General features: G+C 42.6%; 2 protein-coding genes across 5 annotated transcripts; one reads left to right on the top strand and one right to left on the bottom strand.

Annotated features, from left to right (window-relative positions):
* Positions 1-1,187: 1,187 nt before the first annotated feature.
* Positions 1,188-9,401, bottom strand: LOC114839460 (cancer-related regulator of actin dynamics homolog). Of its 4 annotated transcripts, none has more exons than XM_034289150.1 (13): positions 9,172-9,401; positions 8,782-8,910; positions 8,473-8,577; positions 8,250-8,315; positions 7,826-7,973; positions 7,246-7,289; positions 7,029-7,094; positions 6,720-6,806; positions 3,312-3,347; positions 2,780-2,924; positions 2,484-2,555; positions 2,239-2,266; positions 1,188-1,348 (listed from the first exon to the last, which is right to left on the bottom strand). In XM_034289150.1, exons 1-13 carry the CDS (start codon positions 9,379-9,381, stop codon positions 1,198-1,200), a joined length of 1,287 nt encoding a protein of 428 aa, XP_034145041.1. In that variant the 5' UTR covers positions 9,382-9,401; the 3' UTR covers positions 1,188-1,197. The 4 variants fall into 4 exon arrangements, with proteins under 4 accessions (XP_034145041.1, XP_034145042.1, XP_034145043.1 ...); XM_034289151.1 differs by having other exon boundaries at positions 7,029-7,091; XM_034289152.1 differs by lacking the exon at positions 2,239-2,266.
* Positions 9,402-9,508: 107 nt separating this feature from the next.
* LOC114839546 lies at positions 9,509-13,460 on the top strand. Its single transcript, XM_029121239.2, has 4 exons — positions 9,509-9,615; positions 10,005-10,064; positions 10,151-10,208; positions 10,524-13,460. Exons 1-4 carry the CDS (start codon positions 9,533-9,535, stop codon positions 11,742-11,744), a joined length of 1,422 nt encoding a protein of 473 aa, XP_028977072.2. The 5' UTR covers positions 9,509-9,532; the 3' UTR covers positions 11,745-13,460.
* The last annotated feature ends 1,597 nt before the right edge of the window (positions 13,461-15,057 follow it).

Genomic DNA, 15,057 nt, shown 5'->3' with positions numbered 1-15,057 from the left:
ACAGTTTAGAGAATGTTAAGACTGTTTCAAAAGATTAGCCAAAGCGATTGTGAAAACTGTAATGACCTAGCAAATGGAATATCAGTTGCTTCTGTATGGAGATGTTGTCACCTATTCAAATGCTCCTTCTCATAATAAGCCTTGCTTCCTGTTCAACGCTAAAAAGTCACATTTCTCTCTAACTGATTATGGTGACTTGCATGCAGCCTCTTCTGTATTACTCAGACTGGGGTCTGTTCATAAATCTTATTTACATGCATTGATAAAATAATCACTCACCCACTATTGTACCATTTGTACTAAATGGTGGGTTGGACCTTCATGTGGGCAAACAGTTACCTTGCTGTGTCCATTTATAAAACTTGTCTGTGGACAATTTCTTTGACGTCCTCATTATGAGCTTTACTCCATTGCCAAGACAATCCATCACATAAGCTGATTAAAGGTGCACTGTGTGGGGGACAATAAAAGACAAAGTGCTGTTTTGTCACATGACACAATGCCATAGATGTCACACCTTTTATGGGAGCAGGACATTGGCATGCTGACAGAAAGAATGCCTACCAGAGCTGTTGCCAAAGGACTGAATGTTAATTTCTTCTCTATAGGCCACCTCCAACCTTCTTTTTGAGAATTTGGATTTTAAGAGGTTAAGGAAAGCTTATCTCTGTGCTTTCCATCCTCAGCAGGGACTTCCCACATGGAAATAACCTATATAAACATATATGTTTAAATATAGGTTTTGATATATGTTTTTAATATATGTGACATATATAAAATTGGCCGTTTTCCTATATTATATGTACATATATACACATATATGTACATATATGGGTACATATATGTACCTATATAGGTACATATATGCACGTATATATGTGTGCATATATGTACACATATATGCACATATGTGTACATATATACGGGCTTATATGTACCTATATAGGTACATATATGCACGTATATATGTACCCATATATGCACATATGTGTACATATATGGGTACATATATACGTGCATACATGTACCTATATAGGTACATATATGCAAGTATATATGGGTGCATATATGCATGTATATATGCACCTATATGTTTACCTATATATTAGTAAAATTATTAAAATCCATAGCTACTATGCAAAATAAATAAAAGCCCAAAATGTAGAAATGTACATTTATTTATTTACTTAAGAACAATCAAATAGAACAAGAACAAAAACAAGACAAAAAACTGAATAGAAAAAAAAAACTATTTATCTTGTTGATCTTCTCAGCTCCGTGAGCTTTGAATTGATAGATGTGCCTATCTGCCCTCGGCTGGCTGCCGGCCACTTCTTCAATGTAGCATCTAGAGAAGACAAAAATAATTAGACAGTATAATAATAATATAGTGCTTCATCAGGAACCCAAAGTGCTTACAGTACAGCTGCGACTGGAGACATATTTTGGATAAAGGGCTGACCATAATAAAAAATGTGTCATGTAAACACGTCAATTGGAAGATTCTGATTGGATTCTGCTAAATCTGAAAGAAATTCTGATTGGAAACATCACCCCCCCTTTTTGGGGGGGGGGCATTGTTCTTTCATATGCACACGTCCGTCATGGGAACTGCATTGTTAACAGTCACACAGTCAATCATGTGCATCCAAAGGAGAGAAAATTCATGGATAGGAAAAATGTTGCCACTCCCGAGTTTTTTGTTTAGCTTAAAACACAGGTGAAGTACAACTTCTGCAGTTGTTTTAGGGAAATTAAGACCGCTCTGCGGATGTCAAAATGCTATTATTCTGAATAAGGCTTGGTGCATGTTTATGCACGTCATGATTAGATTATTTGTTTCCATGTAAACAGATTCAGATATTCTAATCCCTCAAATTTTTTATCTGATGTAAGAAACTTTGCACATGTAAACATATCTAGTTGTCAATGGGCTGCACTTTTATAGCATTTTCCTGCACCCCCAAAATACATTACAATGTCCTCCCATTGACCCATTCACACACACATTCCACCCGCGAGCTGCCATGCTAGGTTTACTCGAAGTGCAATAAGATCAAGCAATAAAATCAAGCAAATCAATAACCGGTATAGACAAAATAAGGCACAAACACAGGACAGAGGGGATTAAGGTGAAGGAGGGGTGAATATGATTATTTAAGAACACTTCAGACGACAACAATATGCCATGAGGTTATTTGCAACACTATATGTTCTACAAAATAGAGGACTACACACCTTACAGCGCAATACCCCAGCAATGTGGCTTTAGAAGAGGAAAGGTAGGATCAAGAAGTCAGAAAGCGATGAATTAGTATTAAAGGTGCCAAGCAGATACAGTAACAATAATTGGTGCTCTACTTTATGCAGTCTCCATTGATGCCTAACAAATTTTGTTACAAGTAGGCTATGGTTAAAGTGGTGAACTTATAAAGTCTTAAAAGTTTGGTTTTCCCTTCTCAATGCATTATGCATTTACTCACCAATAATGGCTGCCTTTTTAATTTGGTCAAGTGCGACCAGCTGGTCCCCATCCCCTCTGGTTGGCTTCCCACCTTAAAGTAATATTTCAAAATTATTATGAAAGGGGTGTAAAATGAAGGTGGAGAAAGCAAGAGTTTTTTTTATATACACATCATGTTTTCTTGAGGTGCAAGGAAATACAAAAATGCCAAGTAAAAAAGCGATGGTATGCCCGCACACACATAATTTATTCCACAGAATATGACTGTTTTTTTTTTTCAAGGACAGAAGAGATTAGGAACATGTTGTTTTGTACCATTCAGGTTGCTTTTCAGCAAAGTCTCCAAATCAAAGGTGCCCAGCAGGAGATTCCGCACCATGGCAGTAGCAGAGGGGGCAAGGCGGGCTGCTTTCCACGCTTCTGCCTGGCAAAACACCCCAGAGCCCTTTATAACTTCCATCTGAAAAATAATTTCACATCACAATATACATTTATTGGCAATTTTTAGAAACTTTTTCATGTTTCATATTGATTCTTATGCTTAGCTTCCCAATAGTTAATAGGTTTTTATGTATAAATGCAGATTAATGATATGTATAAATGCAGATGAATGATAAAGAAATGAAACAAATTAATCACTGCCCAAAACGTTATTAAAGGAGAGAAGGAGGAGGACAGGGTGGGGGGAAAGGAGGAGGTTGGATGGAGAGTAGGGAAGGAGAAAAGACAGTGGGTGGAGAGGAGTGAAGGGGGGCAGGAGGAGAGGATGATTGTCACTTATAACACTAATTGGCTCCTACAAAGCACACAGTTTATACCCATCCTTACTACATAATATGTTATTCACCTGTGTTTTCGCTGAGGTCTCAGCTGTTGCTGCAGTCTTGTTAGAGAAGAAAAACATTGTTAAACTCTTCAACAATTTTATAAATATGGGGCAAGTAAATTACATATTACCACTAACTATCCATCCATCCATCTTCTACCGCTTATCCGGGGCCGGGTCGCGGGGGCAGCAGTCTAAGCAGGGATGCCCAGACTTCCCTCTCCCCAGACACTTCCTCTAGCTCTTCCGGGGGGACACCGAGGCGTTCCCAGGCCAGCCGGGAGACATAGTCCCTCCAGCGTGTCCTAGGTCTTCCCCGGGGTCTCCTCCCGGTGGGATGGGACCGGAACACCTTCCCAGGAAGGCGTTCCGGAGGCATCCGAAAAAGATGCCCAAGCCACCTCAGCTGACCCCTCTCGATGTGGAGGAGCAACGGCTCTACTCTGAGCTCCTCCCGGGTGACCGAGCTTCTCACCCTATCTCTAAGGGATCGCCCAGCCACCCTGCGGAGAAAACTCATTTCGGCCGCCTGTATCCGGGATCTTGTCCTTTCGGTCATGACCCAAAGCTCATGACCATAGGTGAGAGTAGGAACGTAGATTGACTGGTAAATCGAGAGCTTCGCCTTGCGGCTCAGCTCTTTCTTCACCACGACAGACCGATACATCGACTGCATTACTGCAGAAGCTGCACCGATCCGTCTGTCAATCTCCCGTTCCATCCTTCCCTCACTCGTGAACAAGACCCCTAGATACTTAAACTCCTCCACTTGAGGCAGGCACTCTCCACCAACCTGAAGTGGGCAAGCCACCCTTTTCCGACTGAGGACCATGGCCTCGGATTTGGAGGTACTGATTTTCATCCCCACCGCTTCACACTCGGCTGCAAACCGTCCCAGTGCATACTGAAGGTCCTGGTTAGAAGGGGCCAACACGACAACATCATCTGCAAAGAGCAGAGACGAAATCGTGTGGTCCCCAAACCTGACACCCTCCGGCCCCTGGCTGCGCCTAGAAATTCTGTCCATAAAAATTACAAACAGAACCGGTGACAAAGGGCAGCCCTGCCGGAGTCCAACATGCACTGGGAACAAGTCTGACTTACTGCCGGCAATGCGGACCAAGCTCCTGCTTCGGTTGTATAGGGACCTGACAGCCCTTAGCAAAGGACCCAGGACCCCATATTCCCCAAGCACCCTCCACAAGATGCCGCGAGGGACACAGTCGAATGCCTTCTCCAAATCCACAAAACACATGTGGATTGGTTGGGCAAACTCCCATGAACCCTCCAACACCCCGTAGAGGGTATAGAGCTGGTCCAGTGTTCCACGGCCCGGACGAAAACCACACTGTTCCTCCTGAATCCGAGGTTCTACTATCGGCCGTATTCTCCTCTCCAGAACCCTGGCATAGACTTTCCCGGGGAGGCTGAGAAGTGTGATCCCCCTATAGTTGGAACACACCCTCCGGTCCCCCTTCTTAAAAAGAGGGACCACCACCCCGGTCTGCCATCCCAGAGGCACTGTCCCCGACCGCCACGCGATGTTGCACAGGCGTGTCAACCAAGACAGCCCCACAACATCCAGAGACTTGAGGTACTCAGGGCGGATCTCATCCACCCCCGGTGCCTTGCCACCGAGGAGTTTCTTGACCACCTCTGTGACTTCAGCCCGGGTGATGGACGAGTCCACCACTGAGCCCTCATCCTCTGCTTCCTCAATGGAAGACATGTCAGCGGGATTGAGGAGATCCTCGAAGTACTCCTTCCACCGCCCGACGACATCCTCAGTTGAGGTCAACAGCTGCCCACCTCTACTGTAAACAGCGTTGGTAGGGCACTGTTTCCCTCTCCTGAGGCGCCGGATGGTTTGCCAGAATCTCTTCGAGGCCAGCCGATAGTCCTTCTCCATGGCCTCACCGAACTCCTCCCAGGCCCGAGTTTTTGCCTCCACAACCACCCGGGCTGCAGCCCGCTTGGCCTGTCGGTACCCGTCAGCTGCCTCAGGAGTCCCACAAGCCAACCAGGCCTGATAGGACTCCTTCTTCAGCTTGACGGCATCCCTTACTTCCGGTGTCCACCACCGGGTTCGGGGATTGCCGCCTCGACAGGCACCGGAGACCTTACGGCCACAGCTCCGAGCGGCCGCTTCGACAATGGCGGTGGAGAACATGGTCCACTCGGACTCAATATCTCCAACCTCCCTCGGGATCCAGTCGAAGCTCTGCCGGAGGTGGGAGTTAAAGATCTCTCTGACAGGAGACTCGGCCAGACGTTCCCAGCAGACCCTTACAGTACGCTTGGGCCTGCCGAGTCTGTCCAGCTTCCTCCCCCACCATCGGATCCAACTCACCACCAGGTGGTGATCAGTTGACAGCTCCGCCCCTCTCTTCACCCGAGTGTCCAAGACATACGGCCGCAGGTCAGATGAGACGACAACAAAGTCGATCATCGACCTGCGGCCTAGGGTGTCCTGGTGCCACGTGCACTGATGGACACCCTTATGCTTGAACATGGTGTTCGTTATGGACAAACTGTGACTAGCACAGAAGTCCAATAACTGAACACCACTCGGGTTCAGATCAGGGGGGCCGTTCCTCCCAATCACGCCCCTCCAGGTGTCACTGTCGTTGCCCACGTGGGCGTTGAAGTCCCCCAGTAGAACAATAGAGTCCCCAGTCGGAGCACTTTCCAGCACCCCTCCCAGAGACTCCAAGAAGGTCGGGTACTCTGCACTGCGGTTCGGCCCGTAGGCACAAACAACAGTGAGAGACCTATCCCCGACCCGTAGGCGCAGGGAAACGACCCTCTCGTTCACCGGGGTAAACTCCAACACATGGCGGCAGAGCTGGGGAGCTATGAGCAAACCCACACCAGCCCGCCGCCTCTCACCATGGGCAACTCCAGAGTGGTGAAGAGTCCATCCTCTCTCAAGGAGTGTGGTTCCAGAGCCCAAGCCGTGCGTAGAGGTGATCCCGACTACCTCTAATCGGAACCTCTCAACCTCACGCACTAACTCAGGCTCCTTCCCCGCCAGCGAGGTGACATTCCACGTCCCTAGAGCCAGTTTCTGTGTCCAGAGATCGGGTTGTCTAGGCCCCTGCCTTCGACTGCCGCCCGATCCTCTTTGCACCGGCCCCTTATGGTCCCTCCTGTGGGTGGTGAGCCCACGGGAGGGCGGCCCCACGTCACCCGTTCGGGCTGAGCCCGGCCGGGCCCCATGGGGGAAGGCCCGGCCACCAGGCGCTCGCATTCGAGCCCCAACCCCGGGCCTGGCTCCGGGGTGGGGCCCCGGCTGCGCCATACCGGGCGACGTCACGGTACTCAAAATTTTATTCTTCATTAAGGGGTTCTAACTATCCCAACATAAAAATCCCTATAGCTCAGTTGGAGCCTTAAGTAAAATCTGAGGTATAAAAGGGTTACACACACCTGTGGTGTCTCTCGAAAGCGCTCAGTCACCATGGGACTCTCTTTAAAGGGCTCGGTGTCCTCTGGGCTCTGTCTCCTCTCTGGAGTCTTAGAGAAGAAAGAAACATAGTCAAACTCAACAATTTCTATTCATCCAAGCAAGCCACTATAGATTCTTATTTACAGGGGGGGCTTGAAAAACATTAAACATGCCAATAAATTAAAGTTACATGCAAAAGTAATCAGCCAAACATAATAAAAATCCATATAGCTCTGTTTGAGTAACAAGTAAAATAAATAAATAAATAAAAATGCAAGGGGGTTACTCACCGGTTGCATTTCTCCAAAAGTCGAGAAGGAGGAATCTAGATCCTCCACAGGAGTCCTTCCAGTCTTCTTCATAGAAGAAAAATATAGTTATTCTCTTAAATAAATTAAAGTGTAAATACATAAAAAATTAACACTATCAATCAGCCCAACATCACAAGTCTCTCCAGTTCTGCTTGAGAAACAATTTTAAAAAGCAATGAAAATCAGAGGAACTTACCTTTTGAGCAATAATGGCGATGTCACTTTTCATTTGAGGGATTTCTAGAAAGAGGTTATATAAATAAAAAACTATAATTACAATCACTAGATCAAAATAGCACCCAGCAACTCAGTGCCCTTACTCTTCGAAAGACATTTCCTGCAGGTGTGAACTCAAGCTAAAACCCTCCAAAGCCCATTGATAAGGCTCTGCATAGGAAACCTGGTTGTGAACGCAATTTTCTTTCTCCAATTTCTCCCAAATTCTAATTCCCCAGGGTTTTTTTCTGGAGCCGATTGCCTTCTTGAGCCGTTGAAGGCAGAAAAGCATCATTTATTCTCATGAACTGTATGTTCTCTAGGCCATGACTTTTGTTAACCCTCTACAAATTCCTCCAGAAAGAGACAAATAAATATAAATCTAATTTGAATCTTATCAACGGCTATATGAGCACACACACTACCTCACCAGCTAACAACATATTTTGCCAAACACGTGTTTCAGCCCATAACATTTCTAAGTTTACACTTCTCTGCCACCGCAATATCCATCTCCAGAAAAAACCTTGCTAATAAATATAAAAATTAGGAATACTTACGATTGATGATAATGTCTTTCAGACGTGCATTTTCATTTTTAAGAGAATGGACTTCATTTCTCAACTCCTGCAAATTTCTTTGCATTTGGTCAAGTTTCCTTCTCTCCCACATCTGTTCATCCAGGTGTTTTCTAAATTCAGCAGCTGTCTACGAGAAAGAGACAGAGAGAAGAACAACAGCTAATTGTTATATAACTTATTTTGTAAATGGTTGATTCTGATTGGCTGGGAGGATGTCACGAGAGGTGTAAGAGGAAGGTGGCAAGAAGTCTAGGGCAGAAGTCCCTCCACTTGGCTATATGTAACTGGTTGTCTGGCCTCCTGGTGGTTATTCCTTACTTAAAACATGAAACTTCCTCATCTTGTATGTCATGTAATGTATGTATGTAATACACCACACAATGGATGTCATCATTTAGGCTACCTTTTTCTTAGAGGGTGGTACTATGTCCTCTTCATCCCCAATACGCTCCTCCTCTTCGCTGGCCCGCTGGGAGGGAGAGAGAAAGTGAGAGGACAAAGTTGCCTACTGTGCCGGTGTCATACCTTGTTACAGCTACTGGTAATGCACTTTATTATAAAAGTCTTACTTATCTTTACTGTATTGCAATGTAACAACACACACTGGATGCAGACTGGTAGTGTACCTTGTTCTTTGAAGGCCTGTCATGACGCGCCTCATCCTCCTCCTCCTCCTTCTCCTCCTCCTCCTCGTGGTTGTATTTAGAAGGACATCTCTTTTTATTGTCAACCTTGACAGAGAGAAACAGACTGACTTTTAGCCCAACTCTTATTAACTTACGTTACACCACCTTGCACATACATCTTGTCAACAAAGCACATGAAATCATCATAGATGACACAATTACAAACCTACACACATGCCTACACATTAAGAAACAAGAGAGAGAGGGGGAGATCATTTAAGTAAAGCACCAATTGGTGCAGTCAGTTACCCTTTTCTTTGAAGCCTTCTCAGTCTGCCCCTGATCACGGTACTTTGAGTTTGGGATGTTTTGTTTGCTGTGTGACTTCTTTCTCCATCTCGATCCCACGCAGTTTAATTTGGAGAGTTTTTTCAAATTCTGGTGCAATAAAATTAAAATGTTATCATGAACTGCAAACGTTTGTCTAATCATGCTTAACGTTACCAAATCTAACATTAGTCCCAATTGGACTTCGCTTACATTAGCAAATTATGTAGCTAACATGAGCCAGAAAGCGAAGCTATTGCTAACCAGGGACCTAGCAAGATCCATTTTAGACTTCTTTAAGAGCGAGAAAAAACATTAAATGTGGTATGTAACTACATAACGTCAGATAAAGTTAGCATGTAACATACTTGCCACGTCAATAATTCTTGCTCGGTGCACCGGCCAGGGTTGGCGGCCTTTTCGCCATTCCACCAGCTTCTCGTTTTTTTCAGTCCTTTCAAGAAATGTTTTTACTGAAAAATTCCGGACACAGTCGAGAGCCAAAATACTATGGGCCCCTCTATCCTCACCCTCAGTCCATTCAAGTAGGACATAGCGGATCTCCAACGCTGATATCGCCATTTTTACGCCCAGCCGTTATCTTTCGGCGCGAAAGATAGTGTGCTGGGCCGCATGCGGATGACGTCATCAACTACGCGACGCTGTAGCGGCTGATCGGTGGCAGCAGAGTGGAGAAATGCAATTTAGACGCAATTAAAGAAAAGCAATAGATATGGATCCAGTACGTTACAAAAGGTACCTCGTTGACGACGAAGCACCCGTTCCAGAAAGAACAAAGAGAAGACGTAAACGAAAGTAAGTCTTGTAACAAAACGTACTAGAAGCTAGCTAGCTAAATTAGCCAGCTAACAAAGCTACCAGCTACAGATCATTTCCTATATCATGTAAACGCATGTGGCATAATTCCCCTTAATGTATGTTAAGTATGTTTGTATAAAGGTAAAATGTATCTTTCCATGTCCACTGTACCTTTCCATGTCCAAAGTAAATAAATAAAGAAAACTGTTCAAGTTGGAACTCTAGCCAGGAAAATATTTCACTTTGTGTGTTTTGAATCTACAGTCTTAAAGGTTTCACCTCATGAATGGAATTTACCTGCTTGGACTTAATCAATCAGTCATATCAATCCTATTATATTGAGTGATGCATGAAGTGTTTTAACATTACCACAACATTTTTGTTAGGGACATTTCTGAAGATATGGGTGATGATGAAGAAGCTGTGGCCTCTTCTTCTACAACTCAGTAAGTAGAAAACACGCACACCAAATTAAATACCAAATAAAAAAACCTACATATTTCTTGCTGAATGATTTTTATTTTTATTTTAGGTATCTCACCCAAGAGGACAATCAAGATGACCCGGTGTCTACTGCTTCTGATGACACAGTAAGTGGCTAAAAATGGCAAAAATATTAAAGTTAGGTGTTTTTTGTTTTGTTCGTGCATGTGCATGCACACTAGTTAATGTAAATCATCATAGATAATTCCACAACCCAATTCTTCCTGATGTTGCTTAAAGTGTCAGAAAAATATACATGTGGACAAAAGGGGGCATAAAATTAATTTGGAGAAGACTGTTAAAAAAAATAAACAAAGACACTTGAGCCTTCAAATGCAAGTGGTTACCAACCACATGAAATGGTACATTTGTATGAGTCTGTGCAAATTTGGGATTGCTAATCCAATGTTTTAAATTCACAGATGAACCAACCCATACCTGGCCCTAGCTCTTCACCTGGGGAGCCAGTAGAGGAACATCTAGAAGACCCCACAAGTCCAACTTTAGACCAGAAACCAACAAAAGAACAGGTGGAACTCCTGCTGCTGGCATTAAAACTCAAACATGGATTAACAAATAGAGCCTTGGAGGACATCATGCATCTTATCAACTTTATTGCTGGTCCTGGTGGGGAATTGGTTAGTGGCTCAAAGTACCTTTTCTACAAAGCATTTGATTCAGTGAAAGACATATTAGAAGTACATTATGTGTGCAAGAGTTGCAAGGTAAGCATGCAGGAAGGTCCCTTTAATGTCAAGTGCCCAGTCTGTGACCAGGACACATCAAAAGCGCATGCACAAAAAGACCAGTGTTTTTTGTACTTGCCACTAAAATACCAAATTAAAAAACTGCTTGAGGACCACCAATTAGGGAAACACCTGAAACACCGCTTTGAGAAGAAGGATGCCTCCATCAAAGATATATATGATGGACATTTATACAAAAAACGATCACCCCTTGCATCACCAGACAGCATATCACTGACTTTCAACTGTGATGGAGTGCCAGTGCACAAATCAAACACAAAAAGTTTGTGGCCAATTTTGTGTACTATTAATGAACTGCCAATACAGCTACGTGCAAAACATGTTATGCTTTGTGGCCTGTGGTTTGGTCAAAACAAACCAAATATGAACACTTACATGAAACCATTTGTCGATGAATGCATAGAGTTGTACTCTAATGGTCTTATATGGGAAAGTGAAAGTGGGGAAATTGTCACAAGTAAAGTACTGCTTACTACCATGGTGGCAGATTCAGTTGCTCGGCCACTGATTCCGAACTTTAAACAGTTTAATGGTGAGTTTGGGTGTTCTTTTTGTATGCAGAAAGGAACAAGTGTGCTAAAACGCAGGGGGCGTGTAAGGGCTTATCCCTATGAAAAAGCAGAGTTGAGGAATCCCTCCCAGACTGATGATCTGGTGGAAGAGGCTCTTGCTGGAAACCCCACTAAGGGAGTGAAAGGGCCTAGTATTTTGTCTTGTCTACCTGATTTTAATATCATTGATGGCTGTGTTCCAGATTATATGCACAGTGTGCTGCTGGGTGTAGCAAGAAGCATCACCACGCTGTGGTTTCATTCTGAAAACAACCAATCGCCATGGTATATCGGACACTCAACAGAACAGATTGATGACATTTGAACTTCTATTAAACCCCCCTGTAATGTTTCCCGTGTCCCTCGCTCAGTGAAAGAGAAAAAGTTCTGGAAGGCACACGAGTGGAACATGTGGTTGTTTTATTACAGCATACCAACATTGAAAGGGGTCTTACCTGAAAAATATCTGAAGCACTGGTTTAAGTTGGTAAAGGGGGTTTCTCTTCTACTCGGTGAGAATATATCACCACTGCACATATCAGAATCTGAGGGGTTGCTAACAGAGTTTGTTCAGGAAATGGAGACCCTTTATGGGATCAATAATGTCACTTTCAATGTACATTTGTGCCTTCATCTGCCCAATACTGTGAGGAACTGGGGTCCCCTCTGGGCACAGTCTGCATTTGTGTTTGAGTCATACAATGGGATCATTTTAGATATGATAAAGAGCAGCCAGGGAGTTTCTCTGCAGATAATGAAAACAGTTTGGCTACAGGTTGCATTTCCATCATTTTCCCAAAAAACCATGGTGGCAGCTTCTGATGATTACTTAGCTCTCTTAGAGTCTTTTTCAGTTGAGAAAAAAATGGTGCAGGAAGTAAGTCGCTGTCATGGTGTTACATCTCTGGGTAGGCCTAAAATTTGTATGATCAGAAATGATGATTTTCTGGCCTTGAACAGCATCAGCAACCTTGAAAATAGAGTCACTGTGAAGTATTTTTGCAGAGTAGTGGTTAATCTTGAAATAGTTCATTCACAAAACTACTCGCGTACTTTTCGGAGAAACTCGTACACTGTCATTCTTTCTGATCGAGAGGAAAGTATTTTCTCTGTGAAGACATTCATTGTCTGTGATCTGGGGCAGGGGGAGACATGTTATGCAGTGGGGAAGTACTACCAAAAAGTGAAACAGGACATCTGCGGTCAATTTAAGAATCCTTGTTATTACGTCCCTGTAAGGAAATGTCTGGGGCCTTTAGTTGCTATACAAGCATCTCAGATAAAAGAAAAGTGTCTGTTTGTTAAAACTGTGAACAGAAATGTTGACATTGTCTTCAAATTCATTAACCACAGTGAAATGCTCAGATAGATGTGGGATGATGATGATTACCTGAATGTATATTCTATGTACTTTTCTTTTGTTAGTTTTTTTGCTACATTCAGACTGTAATGACCTTTCAGCCATATTCTGGAAAATGCATTAAGACAATACAGAAAACATTGCATTTGGTGGATGTAACGGTGAATGTGTGGATGTGTATGAGCTGTAATGTGAATCTGGAAGTGACTTGAAATTGGAAAAAAGGCTTGATTGACAAAAATAAAAAAAACACAAACCATTTTGTTATACATTTCCTTCTTTTCCACTATTGACCTTGTAAATGTTTCAGGAAAACGTGTAGACATCTCCTCTCACTTAAGTGCCATAGTTAAATTCCATAACATGCCAATTAGATGTGATACCCATTTCACGTGTTCGCACATACATAAGTTCTAGCATAATTTTTTTTAGTTATTTCTTAGTTATTGCCTTGATAATAGAAAATATGAGCTAGGCATCATGTATGACAGTTTCCAAAGTGAGATATGAGCTACAAAATGACCAGATCTTGCCATGAGCTAGGAGACGTATCTTGTATGTACATATAGGGCTTATATGTGGATATAAAGAAGCAATACAGGAGACCTATATGGCCTGTATATGCACATATATGCACCTCAATTTTGCCTATATGTGGCATATACACGCATATATGCAGCATATATATTATCATATATGTGCATATATGCAGCATATATGCAGCATATATGTGCATATAGACTGCATATAGGTTACATATATGCGCATATATCCTCATATAGGTTCTTTCCATGTGGGTTGACCTGACAGCAATTTAGCTTTTGGTGGGCATGCGTAATTATACTTTTTTAACTCAGTAAAATCTTTGAAGTTTGGTTTTTGTTCAGTATTCAATTCTAAAATGAATGTAAAAATGTTAAATATTCACACATTATCTTTATCCTCGCTGGTTAATTCAACTAAGTTATAAAAAGTGTTAAACAATAAGTTACCCTTAAAGGATGCACTCACTAGGTTTCTCCACAAGGCTGCACTGTACACATTTTTCTGTTAAGTACCATGGTGTAGCCACCCCTGTGGCTCTAGCAGTCTGGGGTGGATGGTACAGAGACCCGTAATATAAAACTCATGCAAAGTGGTGTAGTGTACAGGAACAGTGAGAACAAACGACACCGACAACCAAAGCTACTGTCAAACATAAAATGTTTATTATAAACACACAGTAAAGGGGTTATGGAAAAGGAGCTGAGCTGGACCCAAGAAATAAAATAATATAGTCCAAACACCCCTAAACTGATTTTGCCTTCCTCACGAACTGCTTAGCTGACTACTAAACAAAAATGTACATACAGATAGAAAAACATTGAATGAATACAAATGGCTAGAGATACATTTGGAGAGATAGGTACATGTGGAAGAAAAATAATGACAATTGGAGGGAAGAATAAAGAGTCTATCTCTTCTTAGAGCATCCATTGTATGTCTCTAAGATGCCAAAGGCTCCAAATCTGAAGGTCAAGCCTTATATAAAGAGTCCACATTGGAAAACACTGTTCTGTCAAGCAGCAAATGTGCAATACTTTTAACTATGTAAATTGTACAACATAGTGGGACAAGATGGGAATTTGATAGTTAATGAATGTCCTACTGACACTGAGAAAACAAAGTTTTCAGGTCAAGATATTTAACGGATGCAAGCAAGTTTAATGTGCATTTTGTTGTTAGCTTGGGTTTTGTGTAATTTTATCATTTGTACTCCTTTAAAGAAAATCACTGTAGGAGCCAAGCAATTTCAAATGTATTTATCATTTATAAGAATGATGGAGAATTGTAATGTAGCTGAGTAATTTTAAATAAAACAATTGTCATCTATATTTTGTGGACATACCTTGAATTCTATGTTAAATGATCTACGCTGTCATGCATACAACACATTTCTATACCGTACATTTTACTGTGTCATCTACGTATATGGGACAAGTGTGGATGGATTAGGGTGACAACATGGATCCCAAACAGACTGCATGGTTGTCCTCAATCCGCATTGGCCACAGATGCCCCACTTTGAAAAACCATGGCAACTATACATCAATCAAGAAGATCGTCTTCCTTTGTTCACTGGTTAATAGCCTGACAAAATCCCTTTAGAAAATCAAACAACCCTTTAAAAGACTTTGATTGAACGCCGGCCGCTTTAAAGCCACTTTCTCACTCTCATCCTGTTGCTGCTTGTGTAACAGCTTGTATAATAGATACATATCTCCAATAAATAACTCCT

Source organism: Esox lucius, chromosome 20 (genome assembly GCF_011004845.1).
Source record: "Esox lucius isolate fEsoLuc1 chromosome 20, fEsoLuc1.pri, whole genome shotgun sequence".
Classification (NCBI taxonomy): Eukaryota; Metazoa; Chordata; class Actinopteri; order Esociformes; family Esocidae; genus Esox; species Esox lucius.
Note: the sequence above shows the minus strand (reverse complement) of the source record. Positions and strands in the feature narration are given on the sequence as shown.

Excerpts from the sequence above, each read along its gene's own strand:
- LOC114839460 (XM_034289150.1), bottom strand. The coding sequence starts at position 9,381 with ATGGCGATATCAGCGTTGGAGATCCGCTATGTCCTACTTGAATGGACT. Across the intron at positions 6,807-7,028 it reads CTTTTGGAGAAATGCAACCG|ACTCCAGAGAGGAGACAGAG; the intron begins GTGAGTAACCCC and ends TTCTTCTCTAAG. Across the intron at positions 2,925-3,311 it reads AGACCTCAGCGAAAACACAG|ATGGAAGTTATAAAGGGCTC; the intron begins GTGAATAACATA and ends ATTATTTTTCAG.
- LOC114839546 (XM_029121239.2), top strand. The coding sequence starts at position 9,533 with ATGGATCCAGTACGTTACAAAAGGTACCTCGTTGACGACGAAGCACCC. Across the intron at positions 10,065-10,150 it reads GCCTCTTCTTCTACAACTCA|GTATCTCACCCAAGAGGACA; the intron begins GTAAGTAGAAAA and ends TTTTTATTTTAG. Across the intron at positions 10,209-10,523 it reads CTACTGCTTCTGATGACACA|ATGAACCAACCCATACCTGG; the intron begins GTAAGTGGCTAA and ends TTAAATTCACAG.